We start from the raw sequence: 27262 nt of genomic DNA, 5'->3' as shown, positions 1-27262 counted from the left end.
TCAAATCGAGCAAGCGATAATCCTGAACAATCACTTTTTGGGGGTTTAGTAATATTTGCATCTTTCAACAGTCTGACATGGCAGCATAACGCACAATCTATGGCTCCTTAAAAATAGAGTTCTCTACTTGCATCACGTGTCCAACCTTGACAATCAATTGGAGAATCTGATCAAAGAACAATTTAATGCAAGTTAACGGCATCTAAACTAAGAGTTGAGCTATATGCAGGTCAGACAATGTGGCATGAGATGCAAGCTTTCTGATAAGCAAGATTGTCGACTAGTAAAGTCACATCCATGTCAGGTGCCTAGGCAACATTATACTTGGGGGATTATAGTACAAGGGAACGGTAAGCAAGATTGTCAACTAGTAAAGTCACATCCATGTCAGGTGCCTAGGCAACATTATACTTTGGGGATTATAGTACAAGGGAACAGTAAGCAAACGAGTCATAGAATGGCTTGACCTAAGTCTTGGTAAGTCGCTAATGCTTCAGCCACTGAAAAATGTAAAGGTGCACAAGCAGAATCTCCAAAACTGCATAGTTATGCATCTATTGATCTTCAATAGATCCCTACTCACTAGAAGTGCCTTTTCTGCAGCAGAATCTCATGCAATGTTATACTCATTACAGCTTAGAGCCAAAAAGTGAAGAAGTTTGATTAGAGCTTAGGTGTAAATAGACTCCAAAGATTTTATGCAGATAAGAAACATAGGATCAGCTGCTAGCAGAACTTGCAGAAGTTCCATTTTTGTATAAACTAGCATATTGATTGGTTTGCAGATACAGTCATGCCAAATTCGAGTTCAATATATGAAATTCGTAGGTGCTTCCTCGTAAAATCCTAGATATGGATGCAAGTTAGTTTTTCAATTGAACGGAACTACCCAAAGGCCTAAAACAATGAAAAAGAAAGATTAAAAAAAACATTAACTAAATGAAGAGCTTGTTTGGTATTTGCTTAAAGAAGAGCAATTCTTGATTTTTTTTTTAAAATTGTTGTTTTTTTTAAGAACTTGTTCAAAAAGAAGTGTTTGGTAACATTCAATAACAAGTGCTTCTCACATAAGCTAAATAGTTTCCTTTCACATGAGCTAGAAAAACTAGTTTTTGGCTCCATGAAAAACCATAAATTATTTCCCCAAGAACAATCAGTTTGCCTTGCTTAAGGTGCACATAAATTAGGTAAAACTGAATCAACTAATTTAGATTTAAGCCTTCCAGATTATAAACAATCATCCTGAAAACCAAATATATTTAGGAAATGCTTTCATGTCGTGTTAGCAAACATCAAACAAGTGAAAAAGTTCTTATCTTCGAAGTATCTCCAGTGAAAGCTTCACAAAAAGCCCTTCCAAGCAAAAGCAATAACAGACACGCCTCTAGTCCACAGGCAAATGCCTTCATTTTGCTAAATTCAACACATGCCCCAAATTTTTTAAATTCTCAGATTCTACCAACAATTTGGTTCCCCATAGCAACTATCTTGTATGAACGATGGAACAATTATTTTTCATTGCTCTGTACTCATCCTGCAATTAATCATTTTCTCTAGGCCTACCAAGAGAACTGCACCCAAAGGTTCACAGTCTTGAGCAATCTCACAACTGCCATCTCTTCCCCTCCTTTCCAGAAAGGTTTTCCTTTAGTCTCAATTGAACCTAAGAATTACAAAATTTGCTATAATGAAATGAGAAAGCTTCATAATATTTGTCTACTATCCCATGGCTTCAGTCAAAATTATGGCACTGACTCTGATGTTTTCTTCTAAGTGACCTCTCAGGAAGTTTACAAGAAGCCTCCTAGCCTTCCTTATCCTCCCACAATATCTCTATCATACATTATACTATTAACAGCCTATGGCAAACACCTAGTGCAAGATTTGAGTTGCTTCATCATGCTGTCCTCAAAATTGAGGCATTTCGAGATGTCATGATAATGCTATTATCTACTTGGTGTCCGTCCCATTGTATAACTTTTGTCACTCTACGAAGACTACAATTATTGCCACATTGGTGTTTTAAATCATTATTTAAAGTGCATCTTTAACATGAGTGCAGGATGACCAGGGGTACCTTCTTTGGCAGTAACTTCAGCCATTCATATTGAAAACATAATTAATAACGATATTATGCCTTTGTGATTGCTAAGCGAAAGCAACATTTTCAGATTGAAACATCTTAGATGCTTAAAGTAAATTAAATCTGCTTTTCATCTTATGTTATTGGTTATGAAGAAGTAATGTATATTCAACTTTATTAGCTCAATATGTCTATCTTTTGATACACGGACTATTCAGACAATAGTGGATATTCTTTTGACCAATTTTTTGCTCATAAATCCTACTCAATAGCCTCTGTTGGTGGATGGCCTTGCCTGCCTTAATTTCAGACAATGCACACACAGTTCATATCATGAACCAGTTAGTTAGAGCTTGTTGCACTGTTCACCCTATGGCTCTTGAGCTTTCTCACTACTGTCTATGGATCATCACCTGTCGTCTTGTTGGCCAAAGCACCTACCTAACCCAAAACTGAAAAATTTACCGGACGAATTAGTTGATATTTAGACCAATAAACATTTACTTGGCCCATTGTTCTTCTGGGGTTAAAGCTGTCATACTGCAATGGCACCATATAAGATATAGTTCACTGCAGATACATGGGAAGCATGATGGATTTGGTTTTTGTTTTTAACTTTGTTTCCTCTCATCAGGTATGATTTATGAATGGTAACAATAGTTGGTAACTATAAAAGCAACAGATACCTAAGTGGACGTTGATCAGCAGCATTAAGCTCAGCAAATCTTCCTCTCGATATTATTTCCTTATTGAAGCCAATCCTTTCATAAAGCTTGTTTAAACTGAACTTCCCTGTTAAGTTCTAGAGTGTCAGAATCCACAGCTTGCAAAACAAGTACTCAAGCATAAAGATAAAAGATAGAAATCTCTAAGCAGACTTAGATTATCACATACAATCTGCTTTTAGCAAGGAAAGGTATTACCATGTCATTCAACAGATTTCAACAATGTGGGTTGTTTAAATGTATACCAACAATGAGTTTATCAAAATCAGCTCAGTTACAAAGAAAGAAAAAAGGTAAGTATAGATGAACTTTGTGTGCACCTTAGTTACTGATGCAGGACAACTGCAGGAAGAAGAGGGAAGGGGGAAGAAGAGGAGGGGGGAGAAAAGGAGGGGGGGAGAAAAGGAGGAAGAAGAAGATAGGGAGGCTAATTTTCTTTCATCATTCATCAAAAACCTAAACATGAGGGTGAACCCATATAAATGGGGTCACAAAATAACAAATAGATCCCTACAAATAAAACAATCCCGAAAAGGCCCTAAAATGATAATATGCAAATAAATCCAATCAACATAAAATAAATCTAACTAAAATAAATCAATCTCAAATAAAATCAGGCTGGCTGAATCGGCTGGGACCCGCTGAGCTGGCTGGATCCTTAGCGACCGGCTGACCTGGCATTGGTGTCCGCACCAACTCTCCTCGGGTGGAAAGAAGTCGACCTCGACGCAAGTGGCTCGGTAAAGCCCCGGTAGTACTCCAACAAGTCGGGGTCAATCAGTGGTCTCTCCTCGTGCTGGATCCAAGTATAACCGGACTTTGGTCGTCCACGCCAACGAACCAGAGAACGCTGGATGCCTCCATCACTGTCAAAAACTATTTGCTCGGCTAAAATAGAATCAATATACTCTTTTTGTGCTCGATGGAGGATAAAAGGAAACGAAGATGGCATGGAATCAATAATAGGATAAACATCGGGCGCAGGAGAGTGTGCAGCAAAAGAGTCATCAGGGATTGCAACCAAATCTTTAATATTAAGAGTAAGGCTATGACCAAAATCAAATGGAAAGTCAATGGCATAGGCGTCAGTGCCATCCTTGTGCAACACCCTGAATGGTCCAATACTAAGAGACTGCAATTCCTTAAAACAGATCATTACGTAATCCCAAGTTTGAAATTCTTTAGCATGAAAATCAGCTTGCATCTTATATTGAGCAGTACATGCATGAATGCCCTTATAGATTTCCTGATACAACTTATGAATGTGTTGTGTAAGTGCATATGCAAGCTCAGAAATCCTAACATCAGTTTCGATGGGTTGTGCGAGGGCATATCCAACTACACTCATGGTAGACTGGTCAGACTCGCTATCTGACTGTGCAAGCGAGCTAGGTGTAGTGTGGGTGCATCCTAGGGTTTCAGGTTTGTCATCACACTCTTCCTCAATGTCCTGAATGTCATCGAGGTTTGGTTCATAAATTTGCTCCTCTAAGTCATCTATGTCACCTCCCTGCTCTTGCTGAGCAATAACGAAAAATTTGTTAGCACATTGGGAGGTAACGTGACCAAAATCTTGACATTTGTAACACTGAATTTTGGAATGGGGTTTGCGAGGCTCACCAAGGATTCCCTTGCTATTAGTGTTTCGGCCTGGGACACGGGCAGTAGGAGGGGGCCTATGAGTAGTGGACCCGACAGAAGGTTTGGACCCTAAGGAATTAAGACCCGTGGGAGTGCTCCGTGTGTCAGGGCACTTTACAAATGTGGACTTAGTGTTCCATCGGTTAAGGAGATCGTCTTGGTAGTTCAGAGGCAGGTATTTTTCTTTAAGTCTCTCTTTCATCTCTACCCAATCAGTTATTTCATGTTGATGTCTCTTAGCTAATAGTTGTTCAGTGTTTTGCCAAAACAGCTTAGCTCGACCAAGAAGTTTCATTCTAGCGAATCGAACTTTTTTGTTCTCAGACAGATTGTACCACTCAAAGAAGTGGTCCATTTCGTGTAACCAATCGAAGAAGACTTTCGGGTCAAGACGACCGTCAAAAGTGGGGGCTTCCACCCTAATGCCTCTCATTACGTCTTCATCAGGGTCACGAAGATCTCTGGGTTCTACGTTATGTCGGTAACCTCTATCAATATTAGGAAAGGGACCTGGTTCTCTAGGGCGAGGGTAGGCATAATGGTGACCCGGAACAGACCTATTATCAAAATTGTCCTGCCGAACAGAGTCTTGTTGTTCTAGGAGTTGTTCTAGGGTGTCATCCCCTTCAAGACCTGGTAAATGGGAGGTACTAGTTTTCTTAAATTCAATAACCCTCTGAAGTGAAACCTCGATTGAATCAAGTCGGGTATTAACCTGGGTGGACATTGTGGTTAGGTCATGAATTTGGGCATTGTTGTTTTGGATTTGAACGTTAGTGTCTTGGATAGCTTTTAATAGAGCTTCGATTTTGGAATCCATGCCTAATTGGGACTCAGGATGAGATGCGACACGACCACTATGTAGATGCATAAAATGAATGACAAAATGTATGATCCGACCAACTATAAAGGTTCCTAAGTAGACCTAATGCATGAAATGAATTTAAAATTGCAAAGTAGATGCTCAATATAATCGGAAGCTAACTCAAGCAATTGAAATTGGCTTTGAATTACGTAACAAATTCAGATAAGTAGTTGCAGTCAAATAGTACTAGTTTTCAGTGTGTTGCAGGGTTGCACAGAGCCTCAAAGAACTTCCAAAGATTAGGTAGCCCTACAATTAATAACAAAGACAGGCCACTACTAGGGTTTTGGTGTTGTTTGGAGTGGATGTGTTGAATTTTTAGGAAGCAATATCAATAGAGCACATAAGAGTTAATTAATTCTAAATTTAGACAAACAAATAAAATTTGCAGTAAAGGAAGAAGCCTGACTTGGGCTGGGGCGACGATCGATGCGCGGTTGCAGCTGATGGACTCTCCAGTTGTCGAAGTGAGGATTGGATCCAGTAAACTTAGCGGGCTTGAGTGCAGCTTCAATAACTTGGTGGACGATGGGCCGGCTGATTGGGCTTGGGCCCGTTGAGGGATCAGGCCTAAGACAAGATTGGGCCCGTGGCAGAAAATGGAAGGGGCGGGGAAGAGAAGGTGATGGTGTGAAGTGGGAGAGGGGTTTTGGGAGAGACGGCCGGCAGTGAGAGAGATGAAGGGTGGGGTATGCGGCGGCTGGCAGGCGGCGACGGAAGGAGGCGAGCGGCGGTACTTAGGCGGGGCGAGGACGGCGGGCGTGCCTCGGGTGAGATGCGGCCGGAGGAAGGTCGTGGGCGTCGGCGGTACGACGCGGCGGCGAGGCGGAGGCGGCGGTAGCGGCGTTGCGGAGACGGCGGTGCGTTGAGGTGGGGCGGCGTTGTGCGCGAGCGAAGGCGAAAACAGCAAGGCGGCGAGGGCGGTGCTGCACGGGAGGTGAAGTGGCGACGGATCTCAACGGTGGCAGGGGCGGCGAGGCCGGAGGGGCGACGGCTGCAGCGGCTAGGGTGGAGCGGCGCTTCACGGGCGGCGGCGACGGCGAGCGAACAGAGGGAGAAGATGAACAGAGCCAGAGGTAAGTTTTTTTTTTTTTTTGGCACGTGCGGTCACGTGCGTACCTTTTTTTTTACTTTTCTTTTTTTTTCTTTTTTTTTTCTCTTTTTTTTAACTCGGATCCGTTAGGATCCGGGTTATCGGGTTTGACCCGACCCTATACCCGTTACGGGTTTGTCACGTGAAATCACGTGCGCTTTTTTTTTTTTTTTTTGGCATCCGGGCTACCGGATTCGGGTTAACGGGTTTTGTGACTTACCCGTTAATCTTTTCTTCAACATCCCGATGGGTTCGGGAGGGCAGGCCGATCTCCGCGGCGGTGGCTGCGGGCAGGGGCGGAGGGTCGCGGCGACTGTACTGGCGACGGGAGACTCCGGCAGACGGCGGCGTCCGGTGGCGAGCCGACGGCGAGGCGGTCACGGCTCCGGCAGCGGCTTCCGGCAGCGGCCCCTCTGCGGATCCGACGCAGGTGGCTGATGGCGGTGGTGGGCGCAGCGACGGAGGACCTCAGGCGACGAGCTGCGGCGATGGGAAGGAACGGCGGCGTTGCCCCTTTGGGTCCGGCCATGGGCGGTGGCCACAGAGGCGCGGCCGATGGCTCTCGTGGGGTCGCGGCGTCTTCTGTTGGTGGACCAGCGGCGGGACGGCGCTGCGAGGTGGAGGCGACGGTGCCGTGCGGTGTAGCCGGCGGCGAGGGGGGGGGACGTGGTGGCCGCGAGCTTGGCGGCCGGTGGGACGGGCCCGACGAAAGGGGTTTTCCCCCTTTTGCCTCTGATGAGAACGGACCGAGGTTTTAGCAGCAGGGGCAAAGCCAGCCTGCTCTGATACCAAAGCTGATGCAGGACAACTGCAGGAAGAAGAGCGAAGGGGGAAGAAGAGGAGGGGGGAGAAAAGGAGGAGGGGAAAGAAGGAGGAAGAAGAAGATAGGGAGGCTAATTTTCTTTCATCATTCATCAAAAACCTAAACATGAGGGTGAACCCATATAAATGGGGTCACAAAATAACAAATAGATCCCTACAAATAAAACAATCCCGAAAAGGCCCTAAAATGATAATATGCAAATAAATCCAATCAACATAAAATAAATCTAACTAAAATAAATCAATCTGAAATAAAATCAGGCTGGCTGAATCGGCTGGGACCCGCTGAGCTGGCTGGATCCTTAGCGACCGGCTGACCTGGCACTGGTGTCCGCACCAGTTACAGAAACCTTGCAGATTCTTTTATTAGCCCAATCTCAAAGATTGATCACTTCAGCCTCATATACAAGTTAAAGGCAGCAAACAATCTAATCAACCTGAATCCTCATTAAATCCTTTTCCTTAATGCACCTATGCCCTTGCAGGCTATCCCTAATTGATCCTGCATCAGCTGGTCTTCCTCGTTCTCACTTATTAGTAATCCACTCAAATATTAGGCCCACAAGAATTTTTTCCACTTGTTCTTCAAGAAGTTACCACTTCTAAAATAATACTTGAAGAAGGTATTGGTCTTCAATCAACAGAAAAGTCTGCGTCATATTTCACTTGGAATATTCTAGTCAAATAAAAAACCTGTGTAGCATGATGCCCTTTGTTTTTGCTTTAATACAGTGGTGGGATTTGGATCCGTCTGGTAAGGGGACCGAAAAAAGAAAAGATTGGGAAGGGGGTGCAGAGAGAGAGCTGGGTAGGACATGATGCGATTCAAAACAAAACCAGCAATATATAACTCCCTTTATTGTAGTTCATATTTCAAAAATCTGATTTCCATAGAAAAGGACTAAAGTGAGACTCGAGTCACAATATATATATATATATATATATATATATATATATATATATATATATATATATATATATATATATATATATATATATATATATATATATATATATATAAGTTAAATTGGGCATTGCTGCAGGGACATCCTCCTTCACCTCAGAAGCAGAAGTCTCACGCTCGAGTCTTGGGTGGTGTATCCCCAAGAACTCTGACCTAGGTAATTTTAAATACAAGGTGACCCTCTCTCCTTTTATCTCAAAATAAAAAAGAAAGGAAAAGTCAACTATAAAACAAGTACATAATCGCATAAGAAATAGGTAAAAATAGTACCCAAATAGCAAATACGGTGTATGATTACAAAAAAAACATTAAAGAGGTCCTACTATGGTTAGACTGAAACATAATCTCACAGATTAGATAATGATTTTATCCCCAGTAATTTTTCGACCAAAAATATTTAGATGCACAAAAATTACCCACAAAAAGAAAGGCCAGTCAAGTACAGAAATTCCAATATCCTAGGGTAGCAGCATCTCAGTAAATTAACCACAAGAAATATCAAGACATCAAATTCACCTGTGACTACTCCAATTGAACCAGTTAAAGTCAGATTCTCAGCAACAATTGTCTCTGCTGCCATAGCCATGTAATATCCACCACTTGCAGCAACATCAGACATTGATACAATCACAGGTTTAGAGGCAGCAAGAAGCTTGATCTCCCTCCACATCCTGAATTAAACAAAAACACAACCATTTAACTCTCGGAGTATAAAAATTTCAATAAAATTTGTTAACATTAAGCATAAACCAACATCAGACATTAAGAGAACAAATAAGTATGCATAGACGTCTGAAGATTTACATGTATCGAGTAAATAATACAAGGAGTAGACTGCATTATGTGCATATGAACCCATTTATACATCTCTTGCACATGTTTTAAATTCACTAAGGAATGAGAAATGTCAACATCCGTGCTAGAGTTATTATTTCATCTATAATAAAAAACACATCAACATCTATAATAAAAACACATCAAAATAAGGCTTTAAGTTTCTTTTTTTCATTATTCTTTCTTTTCAATTTTTCCCATTATCAGAAGTTATGATCTTTACTATTCTTTTTCTTCCACCATAGGTTCGCAATGTACCAAAAGATATCAGTACAGCACAATGAATCTAATATGGAAACCTGTTGCAGATTTAAACCTTGGTCACCACCTTCTTAGTCCAATTCTATTGCACAAGCTTTCCATGACCATTTATAGCTCAAGGCATCCTTGCCACTACAAGCACCCTAAAATGTTGAAACACTTCTAATAAAGGCAAAATCTGCCTCTACTTTTGTCATCGAATATCAGCTCCCATAAGTTGACTCATCTATGCTTACTTGCAAGCATCCTTGACTTGAGATTGATATTCTCTCACATTGTGCACTTTGTTCGTCCCTTCTGTAATTTGATATCTAGCCTTAGAATTTGTGAACCAACTTTATCAAGTATCTATCTAAAAAATCAAGCTGAAACGTAGATCACAAGAGAAATGTAGCATGCATAATAACAAAATGAAAATGCATCTAGAACCACGCATGTAACCAAAATGTAGGTCAAGGATATTAAGCAAAGCATTGTTTTAAGGAACAATTATGAAAAGTTAAATCATTACCTCTTTTTGCAGTAAGTGGAAATCCAAGAAATGATCAATTACACTTTGTATAGTAGGGAAAAGTGTCTTAGGTGGTAGTTTTTACTTCTTTTTTTCCAGCGTGCACAAGAGGGGGCAGGGGTTGATACAAGAAAAAATCACAAAATTTGAAAAATGAAAGGTGTAGAAATAACAACAAAATCAAGTCCAATGACCATAACAAGATGAAAAAGAGCCATAATTCTCCTACTAACCAAAACTAGACCAAGTCCGGTGAAAAGACACAGCATATGACACAACTGTTAAAGATGAATTGTGGAATCAAGAAGTATTGCTTCTAGTTTATGCAAGTCCTATGTCAATCATGAAAAGATATACAAGTTATTAATTACCACTTACAAATCAGAAGCAAGAGCATCACCTCCAGGGCTGTCAATTCGCAAGATAACAGCTTTATACCTTTTTGTGTCTGAAAGAAGAAACTGCTTAATTCAAAGCCTAGAAAACAAAGGACTAGAACATGAAGAACAATTCTGAAGGATGAAAATCAGAACACTTCTTAAGATAAAACAGTATTGGCTAGTATTTAATTTCCACAAAGATTGTAGAATAATTTACTAGATAAACTCAGCATAATGCTTCTGGTGTTAACGTTGAACTGATCATAGAATGGACTATGAAATTGTTCAATGACATGTACAAGCAACCAGCAAACCCTGGTGGTAAATAAGTAAATTTTTTGGAGTAGAGTATGTTAACTATCTTTTAGGAATTGTTTATGCATTTTGGTTTCTGTCAAGAAGATTGCCTATTAGTAGACTTATAAAAAGATAACAGAATCTACTACAACCCCATAGGCCAGCTTCATGCTAAAGGTATTCTGCAGCAAAGTTAAAAAATTATTATGTGGAGAACTCAGGAAGCTCCCTTGAGATACTAAAGCTGTGTCAGGAAAATCCTGTACCACCAGAATAGAACACCAAGAGTCAAGATGATCTCGGACTACCCGAATAGGCTAATGAATTTCATTTTTGGTGGAGATAAGGATACAGGTCAAGCATAGTTGTATGAAGCAGGTGGAAAAACCAGATGAAATAACATTGCAGGGTGCAAAGTTCTAGATAATGAGGAAACTGGAGTACCTAAGAAACACTTTAAGTAAAATCTTCACATTTGCTCAATAATATTAGTAGACAGGATGGTGTTTAACATCACTAATGAAGAAAAAAGAAGAAATGTGAGAGACATGGACATGGGAAAACAGGAAACAAAATAAAGGAAACAAACAATTCTTGCTATCAAGATGTCTCTATGACTAAAAATAATATATCAGTAGTCAATCGCTTGAAGGAAAATAAAATATTACAACTTCCCCCAAGTGGTAAGAGAACAGTTCACTTATTTTGTTGTTGGCTATTTTATCTCAACCTAAGTACAAAATTTATACCTGCATATACAGAAGTTTAATACATGGACCAAAACAAACAGCACTTTTCATTAGATTAGATGCATGGATGAACTCTTCCAAACATTTCTTTCAAGATGTGCTAATAGAATCTTGATGCGGCCAAGATGGTTGGATCACTGATGACTGTAGATGCCAATAGCAGGCCTCTTTAAAAGCACAATTAAACCCAAACATTAAATATTTTAAGTTGCAGAGTGTCAATATGATACCATGAAACTCTGTGGGATTTTATTCTAATCCCATGAAACTAGAAGTATGTATTCACTATTCAATTATTTGATAGTGACATCAAATCCTTTGCAAAATAATTTTTCCTCAGAGCACTGCAGTGGGCGAAAATTTGATTCCTATTTTCTGTTGGAGAAAAGCATCAACCTAGCGGATTGCACCTCTTTTCTGTATATCTTTCATCTACACATAAAAAACAATACTCAATGACCTGCATCTTCATGCTCTCCCTAGGTAAAGGCTGGATGACTGGAGTAGTTTAGATGACTCATGGTAAGTGATAGTAGGCATTTTTGTTATTCTATCCTTTTATATGTTGTATTTTTCTTCCTTCCAATTGGTAGTTGGAAAATGAGATGATGATTTATGTAGGTTTAACTTTTAAGTGTCACGTTTTTAGAGGCTGAAGGACTGTTTGGGCGGTCCTTTTGCTATATACATCAGGTTGATATTCTAGCAAAGGCAACAATTTTACTTCCAAAATAATATATTTGATTCATTCACATTCATGGCAATTCTCACATGGATGCTCTTCTAGCAGAAGTCAGCCACAAATTTAAGTCAAGAAAACTAGATGGTAAAAAATAAACAGCCATGTTAGTCACCAATCTTGTTGGAACGTAAATATTAACATCAGACACCATATCAACAAAGTAAAAAAGACATTTTCTTGAAATTAAGATGACAAACTAAATCTGCAATAATTGAACTGTCTGCACCACAAATTCGAGCAGATCGATACATTAAGTCTGAATATTCATACAGACAGTAGAAAAGAGAGAAGAACAGTGTAGTCAAATGTGACTTTTTGGTTGCATTTCCTATATGATGTGACTAATTTATGCACTACTTCACTCGTGAAAATCTATTTCTCCAAAAAGTACCAATACTTATGAATTCTAATAGCTACTTGATAAATTGTTCTTATACCAACTTCCTACTACCTTGGCATTCTGATTGTTCACACACAATTGGCTCTGGTAGTGTTAGTTCTCAGACAGTTCTATGCACTCATCCACTGACTAAAAACATCTTTCCGATAAAAAATTACCCAAGATGTAACCTATTTTTAACATTATATATTTGTTAGTAAATTGGCAAGGATAATGGTAACTGACATGCGAAGGATGTCAGTACCTTTTCTAGTGAAGTGCACAAAAACATAATTGTCCTCAGGAAAAAAGGTAAAGCTTGTACACATTTATGGTGATATGTCATAAGCTCATTGCAGTTCAATTACTAGGTTGTAACTGTATAAAGCAAAATAAAGTTTGTCAACCAAAAACAACTTAGTAACTATATGCCTCTAGTAGTGAAAATAGAGTAGATCAATGATAATCCTTTTAATTGTATTTGAAATCTGTACAAAGAGTTTCAATTGCAATAACATCATGCCCATCGTAAGGCCCCTCCTGCGATATTTTGGAATCATGAGGCACAACAGGAATCTTAATGATTTATGATATAAATATATATATATGTATGAATGTATGTATACATGTGTTTTGGAAACACAAGGTACAACAGGAATCTTGAAGATTTATAATATATATGTATGCATGTATATACGTATGCATGTATGTACATACGTACGTACAAAAGATGTCAGTACCTTTCTAGTGAAGTGCACAAACAGGAATCTTGATGATTTATGATATATATACATACATATATATATATATATATGTATGTATGTATGTATGTATGTATGTATATTTATATTTACATGTATATATATATGTGTTTGTGTGTTGAAATAATTAAACACAACAGGAATCTTGAAGATTTATGTATGTATGTAAAAGCTGTTAACAGAGCAATTAACAGATTAATTGTCAATGTAGTATATAAAGCTGGACAGCAAGTATACCAACCTCTAACAGTACGGATCTTCTCAATTAGTTGTTCACCAACAATGCCAGAGCTTGGGATGCTTAATGGACTACGAGTACGACTAATGCTTCCAGAAGCTCTAATTATAGCGAATTGTTCTTTACCTTCCAACCCAAGTGTCCATTTTCTTACCCTAGAGTATTTACTGCAGTTAAAAAACAAAGAAAGAAAATTTAGTAATCCCTTGTTCAATTACCAACAGTGAAATGTTCAGACGAAGGCTTCATTTCTCATATCTAATGTTGTATGGAATACAGTTAAAAGAACCATATTCAAATTTTTTACCATGAGTAGTTGCTGGTCACAGTTACAGCCTACAGGTGAAAGTTTGGTTTAACCAGCAAAGCAACTACAAAATCCTACAGCAATATTAAGAAATTGTTCATACATTCCAAGGACTTTTTTATCAATTACCTATAATCACATAACAAATATTTTAGTACCCATAAGCTGTATTATGCTGTATGTTAAATGTATGCCATGGCTTTTTTCTTGCTATGAAACTACTAGATAAATTCGAGACAAATAAGGTCTCAGAGCACTGACACAAGATACAGTCCATAACCAGTAGGTCCAGAAAATAATATATATTTTAATAGATCGATCTGATCAAATGAGATATCAATGAAATGAATATCCAAGCTAACATAATACAATTTCTAAAAAGGAAATGACTCCAAATAGACATGATATTTCATCAGTAGATTATTCAAAATTGCATAAATCAAGATTATGAAGAGACATGAGATTCAATCCACATGCTACTTCGTGTTTTTCTTAGTAATTCAGCATGTAGCAAATATCAGGGGAATCATTTTAAATCATTCACATGATGATGTTGCTTTCTGTCTTGTGAACTAGGTAGCATTTGTTTGCTACCTTTCATTTGTTTTGATACTAAAAGCCCTCTAAGAATGTCCCACTCATGGACATTAGCATATAATCTTTTACTGTTAAGGGCTCGCAGCCCCACACGGAGAGCCCACACGGGGAACCGCACGCAAACACGGGGAATCGCGCGCGCGCGATTCTCTGCGCGTGGAACGCGCGATTCGCACCGCGTGGAACGCGCACAGGCGTAAGTGGGGGGACGCGTTTCCCCATTCGCGCCCGTGCCCCTGCGTGCGGGCGCGCTGCCCCGTGCACGGGCCTCTCTCCTTTTTTTTTTCTCCTCCTGTTCTTCTTGCCAACCCTTCTCCTCCTCTCCTTCCCGAACTGTCTCCTCTCCTTTCTTCCCCTCTCTCCTCTTCTCTTCTCCTCTCTTTCCCCCCTTCTCCCGCGAGCAAAGAAGGGGCCGGAACCGCACCGGAGAACGGGAGGAGGTAGGCTTCTTCTCCTTCTCCTCTCTCTCCTTTTTCCTCTTCTTTCTTCCTCTTTCTTCCTCTTCTTTCCTCTTCTTCCCCGATGCCGGTACTGGACTTGTACCAGTGCGAACCGCACCGGTTTGCACCAGTACTGGCAGGGAGTCGGAACCGAATTCTGTGGCTATACCGTACCGGTGCTGGCCGGTACCGGTACGGTACAGGCTGAACCAGTCGGTTCCGACCGGTTCAGCAGACCATGCATAAAACAATGTGCCTGAGATCATTCTCTTCACAACTATGCACGTCCAGAAAATGGAGTTCAAGATGCAAGATTGGAAGAAAATAGATTTTAATCTCAGAAATAATTTACTGAAAATATAATGATGCAACAGAACACGCATAAAGTAATACGCAGTTATCAAAGTTTGATCCTCCAATGGAGCATGTGACATTTCAATATCATAAAGATGAAATGTTTGTAAAAAACTCTTATGACTTGTTTGGATGCCTGATCAGAATAAATTAACCTTCAAGTCTGCCGCTATGATTACATTAAACTAGTGGTCGTGTAAACAAGAGAGCGATTGCACTAAAAGGTTTCTTTTTCTAAGAAAAAGGAGATAAAATGAGATTAGTTTAATGCAAAACATTGACAAAATGAACCTCTGTGATTCACTTTGATTTGTGAATCGGTCTTGGGATACAAGGTGTGGGCTCAAATGTCAGGAGATGAGACTCTGAAGAATAATGGCGCAAGAACATACCCATAGAACTCATGCTCACATAAATATTATGCTGAGAAAGGTAGAGAAGGTCCGGTTGATGAAACCCACACATCATCTAGATCTGAAATTCAACTCAGATCTGTCAGTTAAAAGACTTGTGTATTACATTTTGTGCACAGGAACAAATCTATATCCCAGGTTGAAGATGCTAATTATGGAGGAAAATCCTCAAGCTTCAATGTAGAAGAAAAGAGTCAGGAAGAAGAAGGAAATAGGAACAGACCCAACATTAGAAAGAACACCATTCATCCATCATCAATATCTTGGAGATGGCCTCATCCCTACATATTTTTGTCATAATTAAATCGAAAGGGAAGATCAAAATTTTACTCATACTCCAGCAACGGCAAAAGGTGACCAAAGCCAAAATGATACCTCAAGCATGTGAATGGTCATATATGTCAAGTATGTAATATAGCTCGACTGTTTTTTTATTAAAAGATAATTGAAAATGGTAATATATGTCAAACATGTGATAAAGCTTTACTTGGGATGAAGTTGGATTAATAATTTTGAAACATAAGAGAACACAGAATTCATGTCTTTACAATGCTGAAGAAGCCATAGATAGCGCATTAAAATTTGCTTTTCAAAGTATTTCCAATATTTTTTTGACTCGGATTTCATGACATCACTAATACAAGGAAAAGTAAGTGACATGAATTTTCAACATGCAGGGAAAACATAATAGTGGTTGCCAATGAATAAGCCAACTAAACCCTGACAATTATGGCTATTGATTCAAAAGAAAAAGAAAAAAGCAGCTGTAGAAATAATCACAGTGGCCTCTTGTTGCCTAAGGTGACAAGCCAAGAGGGGGCGGGGGTGAATTGGTTTTTGTTAATTTTCGATTCCTTAATTATGTTAATTGATGAGTAGGTGATTTAGAACAATGCACAATACAAATAACAAGAAGTATAGTGGTTCGGTGCTCTCCTATGCACCTACGTCCACTTCCCAAGCGACCTCTTGGGAATTCACTATAATCTCACGGATTACAGTTGGATTGTTTTCCGGGCTCACAGTCCAAAAACCTTTACACTTGGTTTTCCGGGATCACCAAAAACCTATGTTGGTTTTACGGGCTCACCAACAAACCTTCACCGTTGGTTTTACGGGTTCACCAACAAACCTACACCGTTGATTTTACGGGCTCACCAACAAACCTTACAAGATTTTAAGAAGAGGAAAAAGGTTGAAACTCCTAGATGAGCAGATATAACAAATATAAGCTACAAAGAAGAGTTAGAATATAGTTATCACTTTAATATGGTTCTTCTCTTCTTTGTCAAGGAATGCTTCACTCTTCAAGGGTTGGTGGAGCTCTTAATGCCTCTTTTTGATCTGCTCAACCACTTCCTTTTGACTCTTGAATGAAGCACCTCGATGAAGAAAATTAGGGCTTTTGTCTTTCTTGGGTAAGCTTTGATATTTTGCAAAAGGATGATTTGCTCCGATGAATAGTGTCATTAGATTACTCCCCATTGGTTAGATTTGAAAAACTATCCGTTACTAGCAGTTGGGAGATCAAAAAGTACTTCTGCAGAACTAGCCGTTATGCTTCTGCCCATGCTGGGGTCGACCCAAACTTTCCTGGGGTCGACTCAAACCACTGTTCATCAGACTTGGGGTCGACTCAACTTCCAATGGGGTCGACTCCTGTTACAGTGGGGTCGACCCTCTCAGGGATCACAGAACCTTGTATTTCAGCTGTTTTTCACTGGAGTCGACTCAACTCTTTTTGGGGTCGACTCAAGCTACAGTGGGGTTGACTCAAGTTCCATTGGGGTCGACCCTCTCAGGAATTCCAGAGACACAGTTTTGAACGACATAGCCTTGGGGTCGACTCATGTTCAGTTGGGGTCGACTCAAGCATTCCTGGGGTCGGCTCCATCTGGGGTCGGCTCAAGGAAAGTTGGGGTCGGCCCTCTCAGTAAATTTCAGAGACTTGTTTTCTTGAGGCTTGAAGCTGGGGTCGACTCAAGCATACTTGGGGTCGACTCCACTACTGTTCATCCGTGCCATTTTCGCAGAGGTGTGCCTGATGGTTCCATGATGTGCCAGGGTCGACTCCACCTTTGTTAGGGTCGACTCATTCCACACTTTGCTGCATCTTAAGGTTAAACTCATCCATACAATCAATGAAATATACTTCAAGCAATTTTGAATATATGCCATGGTAGTGCTACATACTCTTAACAATGAAAATTACTATTTTGCCCTTAAGAGTACGTTTCACTTGAAACTTTGCTGAATTAGAATTTAGAATTCACTATCCCTTTTCTATCACAAATTTTATCTCATTATTAATCATTGAAAGACATCTTGATCTCATTCTTCTAATGTATCGAGAGTGTCGAACTCAGTAATGATGTATCATGTTAACTTGTAGTATTTAATTAGATATTTCCTCAATGGTTGTGTTAATCATCAAAATAACACTATCATTCTCACCTCTTTTTTTTAACAAGCACCAGCACAATGATAACATTAAATTCACATCAAATGCAACTCCCTGCAACAATAACTTTCTATGATCTCCTGAAGACATTGATTACCTGTAATCAACGGAGAGAAGATTTTTCTTATCCTTTTGTCCCAGTCTCTCCTTCAACATTGACATAACCTGCATTATAAGATCAAGAAAAAAATATAAAAGCAGTTTCTTATTATGAAAATGTTGTCACAACTACAGGAAGGAATGAGAAGCATTTAACAGTTCATCCTCCTATAATTAGAGCTGTGTCTGTTTCTTCGGTCATCCAATTCAATTGCAATGCAGTGAAAACAATACAAATATTTGCAATGTCACAGTTGGGTAGAGAACATCATCAGCCAAACTAAAAGGAATCATATGGCGATTGGCGATGTTTCATGAAGAGTTGAAATCAAGGTGGCTGTTGTAAAAGACTCTGGATTTCTAATCATGTTTCATTAGCTTCATTCTTTCATGCACCATATGCAAAATGGGTTGTTCTGTATTGTTTGTGCCTTAACTATATAATCTTGACCCACAACGGTAGCATAATATGTATAACTAGACCAATCGTAGGCCACACGGAACATCTTAAAGTGATTAAGAATTCATCAGAAACATTTACATCATCGAAAACTAGAAAGAGGTAAAACTTCTAACGTTGTTATGAGTATAGTCTCCATCTAGTGACTCAATGTTCTTCATATAATCATGACTTCTCCCTATCTATGTATGCTAAGTAAAGGAGTCATTGTTTGTTATCTCATAAATCATTTTTTTGGGTTCTTGCTGGAGCACTCCCCATCACAATAACTCACAATGCCATTCTTAGGTGAATCAAATTTAACCAGTTGCATATGTGAAACAGGTGGTTCATGCATATTCAAGTGTCTGAAATTGATCCTGGTCACTCTTGTTCTACCCTATCTTTGCCTTCCTTAGCGTTCATATATAAAACTCTATGTGTCCCATAAGTCACTTGTATACTAGTAAATTGGCAATTGCATTAAAGTTTGGTTGTTATTTTCCAAACCATTGTTCTTACAAGATCTAAAGACTCGGATGATTTTCTGAGGTCACATGGTTGGAGGGCTGCACAATTAGAACTGGAGAACATGTCACATCAACTTAATAGTCACCATATTAATGGAACTGCCATCCAGGACATCATTTAATGGCATACACAAGACCTCATGTTAAGCCAATATTTTGTTATTGAAGTTGCATGGGGAGTTTTGGTTAGAAAGACACCTTACAACCTTTTCCAACAATGAAACTCTAAGAGGCAAAATATATATTTGTCCATCTAATATTCAGGTTTCAGAAGTTGCCTAATTTAGGAGGGTTCCAAGTTCCAACATTCAACTAATCAATTCTGGACATATTTGACAATACTTTATGAAGATTGATCCAGAATTGCCTAAGATCTTTAAATTCTTCATTGCCAAAATCAAGACTCAGCATATTGTTCAAGGATTTAAGTGCTGCTAGCACACCATCAAATGGTGAAGTCACTAAAAGCTTAATGCACAATATGAATCTCTACCTGATAAATCTTACAAACAATATGCTCAATAGTACCCTGAACAGTATATAAACCTACGAAATAATGTTCCTTATTTTTTTTTCATTGTTTTCTATTGGCGTTTGCTTCCATGTATTTTGCATTAGGAGTTTAGCACAATGGGGAGACAAGCTAGACGCTGACTAATTTAGCCAAGAAATGTCAAGGGTTAGGTATGTAAAAAGATTACATAATACAGCTACAGTACTCATTTGAAAAGAAAAATATATAAGAATAGAACATTAAGAATTATTGATATATAATAAGATTAAAGCATTGAAGTCTTCATTTATATTCGTGTGTTTCCATGTGCTTCACATTTCAGCTAATGTCTCAGGCAGAAATTTGCACCTCGTCATCATACATTGTATTTGTTATCCACCCTTCTTCTTTAAGCTTTTCAACTTGGTAAACTCCTGTGTTGATAAATTCCTCAATTTCTTCTCTTGTCTTTCCTGAAACAGAAGAAATTAAGCATCCTAGGAACCTGGCTTTCAAAACTGAACAAGATTTTAATAATTGGATAAGATAAATAAAATAACCTTGAGTTGAAGAAATTGTATCCAGCCAATTTCCATAAATACTATCAAGCAATGAAGTCAGCATTTCACAAACTTCTTTTGACATGCTTTTACGTGAAAGTTGGTCTCCAGCGCTTTTATATTTACCAATGCGCTGTATGTGTGGTTCAATTCCTACTTTCTCCAGAACCCCTGTAAAAATAAGTGTTCCTTCCAGTCAAATTAGAAAATTGAATTCCTGTTTAATCTGCAGGTAGAATCACTTCAACTACATGAAAATTTAAAATTAAGATTATTTCATTATTATATACACATCAGACTCATAACTTGGACAAAGTAGCCAATTCAGTTTTTAAATGTAGATAAACCATGGTCACTTGCAAATTAACGTAGACCCAACCATGATGACTTGATTGCTTTTTTTCATTTTATATTCACTCACTGAAAGTTTTCACATTTTTCTAACTATTTATTGATTTAATAATGTAACCTTTCTTTAGTGAGCACAAAACTAGGAGACAATATACCAAAAAATTTGGTCTCTTTTTCTATATTTTCTCCTTTTTCTTGACGTTAACCCATGTTTTCAAGAGAAGGCGACCACTGTTAATAGGTGCTGCCCGCAATCATTCGAGATAGTACGACCTAGAGATGGTGCCAAACAGCCATAATTCCAAGGCCCTAAACAGGAGCCGTGGGTATAAAATAAAGAAAAAGAAACCAATCACAATGAAACAGGAAGGAACAAAACTGAAAATCTGCTCTCCAAACAGGCAAACCAGTTGAATAAGTTTATTTTTAATAATAGCTGCAAGAGTTTCCTATGGCTTTAGTTCACAAACTCCTCCTGGACAAAACACCAAGCCATTTGTTTCTGAGAATGTCAGAATTTCCTTATCCACCCATGATCCTCGAGAAAAAAATAAAAAATGAGTTTCCATTATCTCCCTTGAATAGTCTGGAACAAGGTTCGCCGTACCGGTACCGAACTCCGTACCGGTGCCGCACTAGTATAGGCGTACCGAGTGTCGGTACGGTACCGTACGCTCGGTACCGACCGTACCGACATTGGTGTACCGATACCGGTACCCATCGGTGCGGGTACGGTACGCTCGGTACCGACTGGTACCGACCGGTACAGCGAACCTTGGTCTGGAATGTAACTCAAAGTAACATTTCATGGGCTTTAAGTGATGATAGGTGGGATTTGACAGAGAAAGGGACCTTATATGAATCATGTCAAGCCATGTCAGAGCACTGATACTGTGAGGAGATACCAACACGAAGTGAAGTTAAATTCCTTTAATTATCCTCATAGCACATTCCTAGCTAGAAATGTGTTGAAGAGCTCGAAAGAGTGCCTACAATAAGGATGTGAAGTGAGACAAGAAACTACTGGGTGAACATTAGGAATCTCTGATAAAGCGAAGAAAACTTATCCCACAAATTTCTATTTTTAACTCTTGCCATAAAAACAGAAACAAAGGATTATAATTTTAGCCACCTATTTTATTGAAAAATGCAAGTTTTATCTAGAGGACCCTGTAAAGGAAGAATTATGAGAAGCAAAAGATGAAAAAAAATCCAAAAGGAGGAAAGCTAGACCTACATGCACATGTAAGAAGACACTACCTGCCTCTGCCTGTAGGTCCAATAGGTAGGGTGTAAATAGCTACAAAAAGCTAACCACTTGGGAACTCTTCACAAATGGTAGTAGAAGCCCAGTTAAACTTATATGACATATTAACAAAATGTTTCCCATTTTTAACTTCCCCACCTATCTCAGACACCATGAGGCATAAAGAAAGAAGATATTACAGGAGAAAAATCTACTAAAATCAAAATATACAGTAAGAAATTAATTCCCTGCACTGGAATTGAAAGCCAATGAAGGCATGAAAAGTAGAGCAACGTAGAAGTAATATATCATAGTAGTGAGAGGATGTATGTCTGAGATCCCTTGGCAAAGTTGTGAGGTACAGGAAGAATATAAGGACTTTACTACCAAAGTAGAAAGGTTGCATTTGTTTGCCATTTTTCTTTGTCAAGTGGACTAGTTGCATTCTTCTTTGCATTACTTAGAGAAGGGACCCTTGAGATGCCTCAAAAAGATTGCTGAAACCGTCATATAAAGTGGAGAAGAGAGAACCAGCACTTAATTTTGAGCAGCAGTGACAAAAGTATATAAAATTCAAGCTACATCAGCTGATTTATACAGAGAAAGAGGTAATCATTTATTAGCTTGTAATATACCAATTCTCGTGTAAAGAGAGCCTTTACAGGTTCGAAAAGATCACCAACGGGTTATTTCCCTATCAAAAACACCACATGAAGTTTTTTTCACTAAAATTCTTTTTGGCTATAGGTTTTATGTGTATCCAACATGTTATTTGTTAATGGAATTGCATTTATTTTTTATTCAATATGACATTGTGCGCATTGTAAATACATATTTGCCAATGTCCTTTTATTGTTCAGAGAAGAAATTTATCTTTTGCAGTTACAAGCATAGAAAGGCACAAACATGACAAGAAAAAAAACATAAAGACATTCTAAATGCATTTACCCACAAAAGAAAAAAAGAAAAAGCAAATAAAAGATAAGAAATCTAAAAGCATAATTACTGTCCATTATCATTTAACATATTTTTGTAGGACAAGCTGAATAAACTTACCCCCAAGGAATGATGATTGAACTACCAAACCAAACAATGCAACATAAGCACCAGGTGGGACGTACAGCTCTCCGCAAGCACATGCAAGATAATACTCTTTCTCTCCACATATAGGAACATAGCTTACAATGAACTTTCCTACAAAGTTTATAAAACAGATTAGAATTAAAAAAAAAAAAAAACAATGGGCAAAGTAACAAGTTGAGAATCATTTATAAAATCACAGTCACATATTTTTATAAGAACAATTAGTTTCACCATCATACGCTATGACTCTGTATAGAACTACATGAAATTAAAAACAATCTGTGATTAAACTCAACTCAACTAAAGCCTTGATCACAAACTAGGTGGGGTAAGCTAGACGAATCCTCTTTCCTCCGTTTCACTCGGTTTAGGGGCGCACTTTCTAAAAAATGGTGAGATATCAAGTCCTTTCTTACTACTTCATCCCATTTGATTTACAATCTACCTCTACCCTCCTTGTTCTTTCTATATGTATCAAATCACTCCTTTATATTGGTGATAGATCCATCTTCATTGTCTTAAGATGCTCGGCTCTCACTCGAGAGACCCAAGCTCAAGTCCTAGGATCAGAATTTTCACTTTTAACCCTGCCTATGTTGTGCTAACTCCACCTCTATTGTGCTTAATGTATAATACTTTGTACATAGTCAATTCCAAGCATAGACAAAGGACAAGGGTTTCCGTAGGTTGACAGCCAGCGTAAAACTATAATCACGTCCTATGAACACAAGCTTAAAGAGAAATAACAGTTTGCCATGGGGAGGGAAAAAATAGAAAAGAAAAGAAACACAACTACGTAACGAGGCATGGCCAAAATATGTGTAATGCTTACATCCATAGCTCATGTCTTTAAGTCAATACTATTTTCCACATAAATCAATGCTTCCCTTAAGTAAGGTTTTCAGGTTGTTCTAACTAATAACCATGGCATTAACTAATAAAGCACCACATTCTTTCTCTTTCTCGCCAAAAGATACATGAAATAGAGCTTTAATTATGAACCAGTCTTTTAATTTTAAACAACTTGATTTGTCAAAAGCCAATCAAGAGTATCCTTGTGATTGCATTGATGATATAAATCATCCTAATTTGTTAATCTCATGGTGACTCTTTCAACCATTGATGTGCGCAGACCTTGAACAACTATGTCAGCAACAACTACAAGGTAGACTGACTTCACAAAATGCAAACTACAGGTTCTTTCTCTCTTTAACATTTGAAGAGGGCTTTCCAACAATGCCTTACCATTGTTCACTCCTCAATGGGGCAGGGACTAGTAGCCTTCGAGAAGCAACTAGCTAACACTTACCACCATGGTTCGCCGTACTATTTGAACCATCCGGTTTAGGGCATAGCAAACTGAACTGATGGAGAATCAGGATTGTTCATCTTATTGGCTCGGTAAATTGGCCGAACTGGCTCTAATCTTAGTTTGTCATTTGATTGAATCGGCTCTAATAGTCCTCCCAGCTCGGCTTGATTAAGAACCCCCCTAGCTCGGCTCAGTTCAATTAAAACCCTTGGTAAAAATCTCTAAAAAGCCCATCTTCAACTTGCGATCTTTCGAGACCCACCCCTGCTGCTCGCAATCAGAGCCCCCCTAGCACTTGTGACCACCCAAAGCACTTCCCTACTCCATGCTTGCCCTCCTCCTCTCTCTCTCTCTCTCTCTCTCTCTCTCTCTCTCTCTCTCTCTCTCTCTCTCTACTCCAACCCTACAGCCAAGAAGTTAAAATGTCCTCCTAACGATAACGAGAGCTTTCGAGCCTTCTCTCTCTCTCTCTCAACCTTTCCCTCCCTTTCTTTCTCTCCCTCCCTTCCTCTACCTCTCCCTCTCTCTGAGACTCTCTCTCTCTTTTCTATCTCCTTCTCTCTCTACCCCTCCCTCTCGACTCTCCCTATTTCTGTACACCCTCCAGCACCGGTTCACTGAACCTTGCTTACCACCATCACTAGATAGTTAAAATTTTGGGGTTAACATTATAGATTTTTCCGACCCATCTGCCTACCTTTAAAGGCCAGCTACATATGAATTGTTTCTGCTTGAGATTTTCTGAGATTGATAACCTTATTTTATTATGTGCTGTAATTTTGTATTGAAGTGATGTTGGTTCTAACCTATCTTTCATTTTACATTCTCTCATAAATTTTTCAAGTGTAGTTCCAAGCAGCAAATCTACTCTTTTAGTGATGCAAGACAATTTGAGGGATTGTATGGAATAGGTGTCGGGCCCCAAAATAGGGTTGAATTAGGACTGCAAGCACTTCTATCACTTGCTGTCCAGAACTTGAAAACAGGACAGGTAACAACAGAATTTGAAATCAGGGACAAGGGTTGCTCAAGGAGAATCTTCTTCAGAGTTTGTCACACATAGAAGGATTAGCTGGATCAAAACCTAAGGTTTCTTAAGTCTTAATTGAATAATCCAACATAAAACCTACAACCAGATTTGATCAAATAATGCACACATGGACAGCGATATGATCTATTCATAGCACAGAAGAAGATCAACGAGTGAGTAATAGTTGAGAAGAACAGGGGAGAGCGAAGGCCAAACCTGGCCGACAATGATCCACACAAAAATAACTCAATAATCACCATAAATTCATCACTTTATATAGGCCCAAACTTTCCAAAGAACAATTAAAATTTAAATCCTAACAATTTCCTAAGTTATCCAAATTAATATATAACTAAACTATGACTCTTACACACCAATATTAATCAAAACATTACTCTAAACTAACTCTAAAAATGCCTGAGAAAAATATCTGAAAATATAATAAAATATTTTTTCCTCCATCACTTGGCTCGTAAGCAATAGGACCTACACAAGTTTGAACCGACTCTATCTCTAACTTCGTCAGTTGTCACTCTCTACACAGATAAGCAAAGCATTGGAAATGATCTTGTAAATTATTTCTGGTCTAACAATAAATTGATCTAAAAAAAGTGAGGGGAAAAGAAAAACATGACAGCAAGATGTAGATTAGTTATTTCATCAATGTATGATAATGTAAGAATAAAAATTAATATACAGACACAAGTATGTACCTGTAAACTATCAGCAAGTGATTTTATCAATAAATTGAGTGATTACAACACATTCTGTAATCAATAAACGTGGAACACACCAAGTTAACAAACGTACAAAATACCATTGTTACACATTTACCTGACTTCTTGAAATCCAGTATATGCCTTCGTATTTCATCAAGTTTGCCCCATCCACAGCTAAGAGGTTCTATTTGAAGATATATACCGGATATACGAGGATCATATGCTGCCTTAATAAAATTTTCACAAATTTTAGGTAGGGATAGCCCAGAAGCAAAGCGGCTTTTTAGCTGATCAGATATCTGCAACAAAATGAACAAATTCAATATTACAACAACTTCAAACATTCCATGCTTTATTTTTTTTTATAATCACGGTTACTTTTTCCCTAATGGTTTTAATGGCCCAAATGCAGCTTATCTATAAATTATGGATGTTAGATACTAATGAGGATTATCAAACATCATAAAAGCAGACATATACCTCAAAAAAAGAAAGGAAAAAAGGAGGAAAAAAATTCAACAAGAAGAAAAATCTAGACAGAAGAAAGAAGAATACGAACCCGTGACAAATTACAAAGAACATTAATTTGCACCAGCAGAAAAATTCTAGATGAAGTTCTATACAGAATGACAGCAAACAATAACATCAAATCACGGAAGAGAAATGTCTAATCGGTTTTACGATATTTTCTTTCTTGCTGTCAGACTCATATCCGCTCTTGAATTCCTCCGTAACGTGTTCATGATTCCCATATACAACAAACCCTACTAATCGACCAACTGAGGTCTGAGCACATCTTAAGAAAATATAGTAGAAGGGTTAAATTAACAGAGATGTGGATTTGTAAACGAAGAACACCCAATCCAATACAATCCAACCTGGCCGCGGAGTTTCATGGTGAGCACGCTGCCCTTCTTGACGCGCTCCCAGGGGAAAGCGAACAGCATCCGGAGCTTCACGACAAAGCTCTTCCACCAACCGAACTCCTCCATCTCGAACTCTCCAGTGGGAAGAACTCCATCCAATCCGGCCTTCTCCACCAAAACCCCATCACCGGGCCCGGAAGCAGCGGCGGTCGAAGGGGAAGACGGCGGGGCTCCGTCGTCTTCTCCCCCAGCCTTGGACTCCTCCTTGTCCTCGTTGTTGGTTCTTGCGGTGGAGGAGGACTCGAGGGCTCGAACGGGGAAGATCCGGCGGGGGGAGGAGAGGGAGGAGCGGCGGAGGGGAGGAGGGCGAGAGGAGGAGGAGGGGAGGGAGGGGGAGAAATGGAGAAGAGGGGAGAGGGGGGGTTTGAAGGAGGAGGAGGCGAGGAAGGCGGAGAGATTCCTGCGACTGGCGCTGTGGTTAAGGGCATGGAGTTGGCCGTGGGGCGGTTTCAGAAGAAGGATCTTCGACATTTCTCAGATTACTGGAAGGAAACGCGCGCGCACTCAGTCCCTCCCTCCCTCCCGCTTTATCGGAGAGCGGGGGAGCTTGTAATAGG

At 39.1% G+C, this 27262-nt stretch overlaps 1 protein-coding gene across 1 annotated transcript in view; it reads right to left on the bottom strand.

Annotated features, from left to right (window-relative positions):
- LOC103717713 (serine protease SPPA, chloroplastic) overlaps positions 1–27262 on the bottom strand; it is a 31708-nt gene extending 4446 nt beyond the window's left edge. The window contains exons 1-10 of the mRNA XM_008806197.4: positions 26658–27262; positions 25895–26078; positions 22692–22829; positions 20039–20209; positions 19848–19951; positions 18015–18082; positions 13349–13512; positions 10178–10247; positions 8710–8864; positions 2770–2875 (exon numbers count right to left, since the gene is read on the bottom strand). Of these exons, the coding sequence (XP_008804419.2) occupies positions 2770–2875; positions 8710–8864; positions 10178–10247; positions 13349–13512; positions 18015–18082; positions 19848–19951; positions 20039–20209; positions 22692–22829; positions 25895–26078; positions 26658–27176 (1679 nt within the window). The 5' untranslated portion in view covers positions 27177–27262. The remainder of the gene's footprint in view (positions 1–2769; positions 2876–8709; positions 8865–10177; positions 10248–13348; positions 13513–18014; positions 18083–19847; positions 19952–20038; positions 20210–22691; positions 22830–25894; positions 26079–26657) is intronic.

Source organism: Phoenix dactylifera, chromosome 1 (genome assembly GCF_009389715.1).
Source record: "Phoenix dactylifera cultivar Barhee BC4 chromosome 1, palm_55x_up_171113_PBpolish2nd_filt_p, whole genome shotgun sequence".
Lineage (NCBI taxonomy): Eukaryota > Viridiplantae > Streptophyta > Magnoliopsida > Arecales > Arecaceae > Phoenix > Phoenix dactylifera.
The sequence above is the reverse complement of the archived record's forward strand: the minus strand, read 5'-3'. Positions and strand labels throughout refer to the sequence as shown.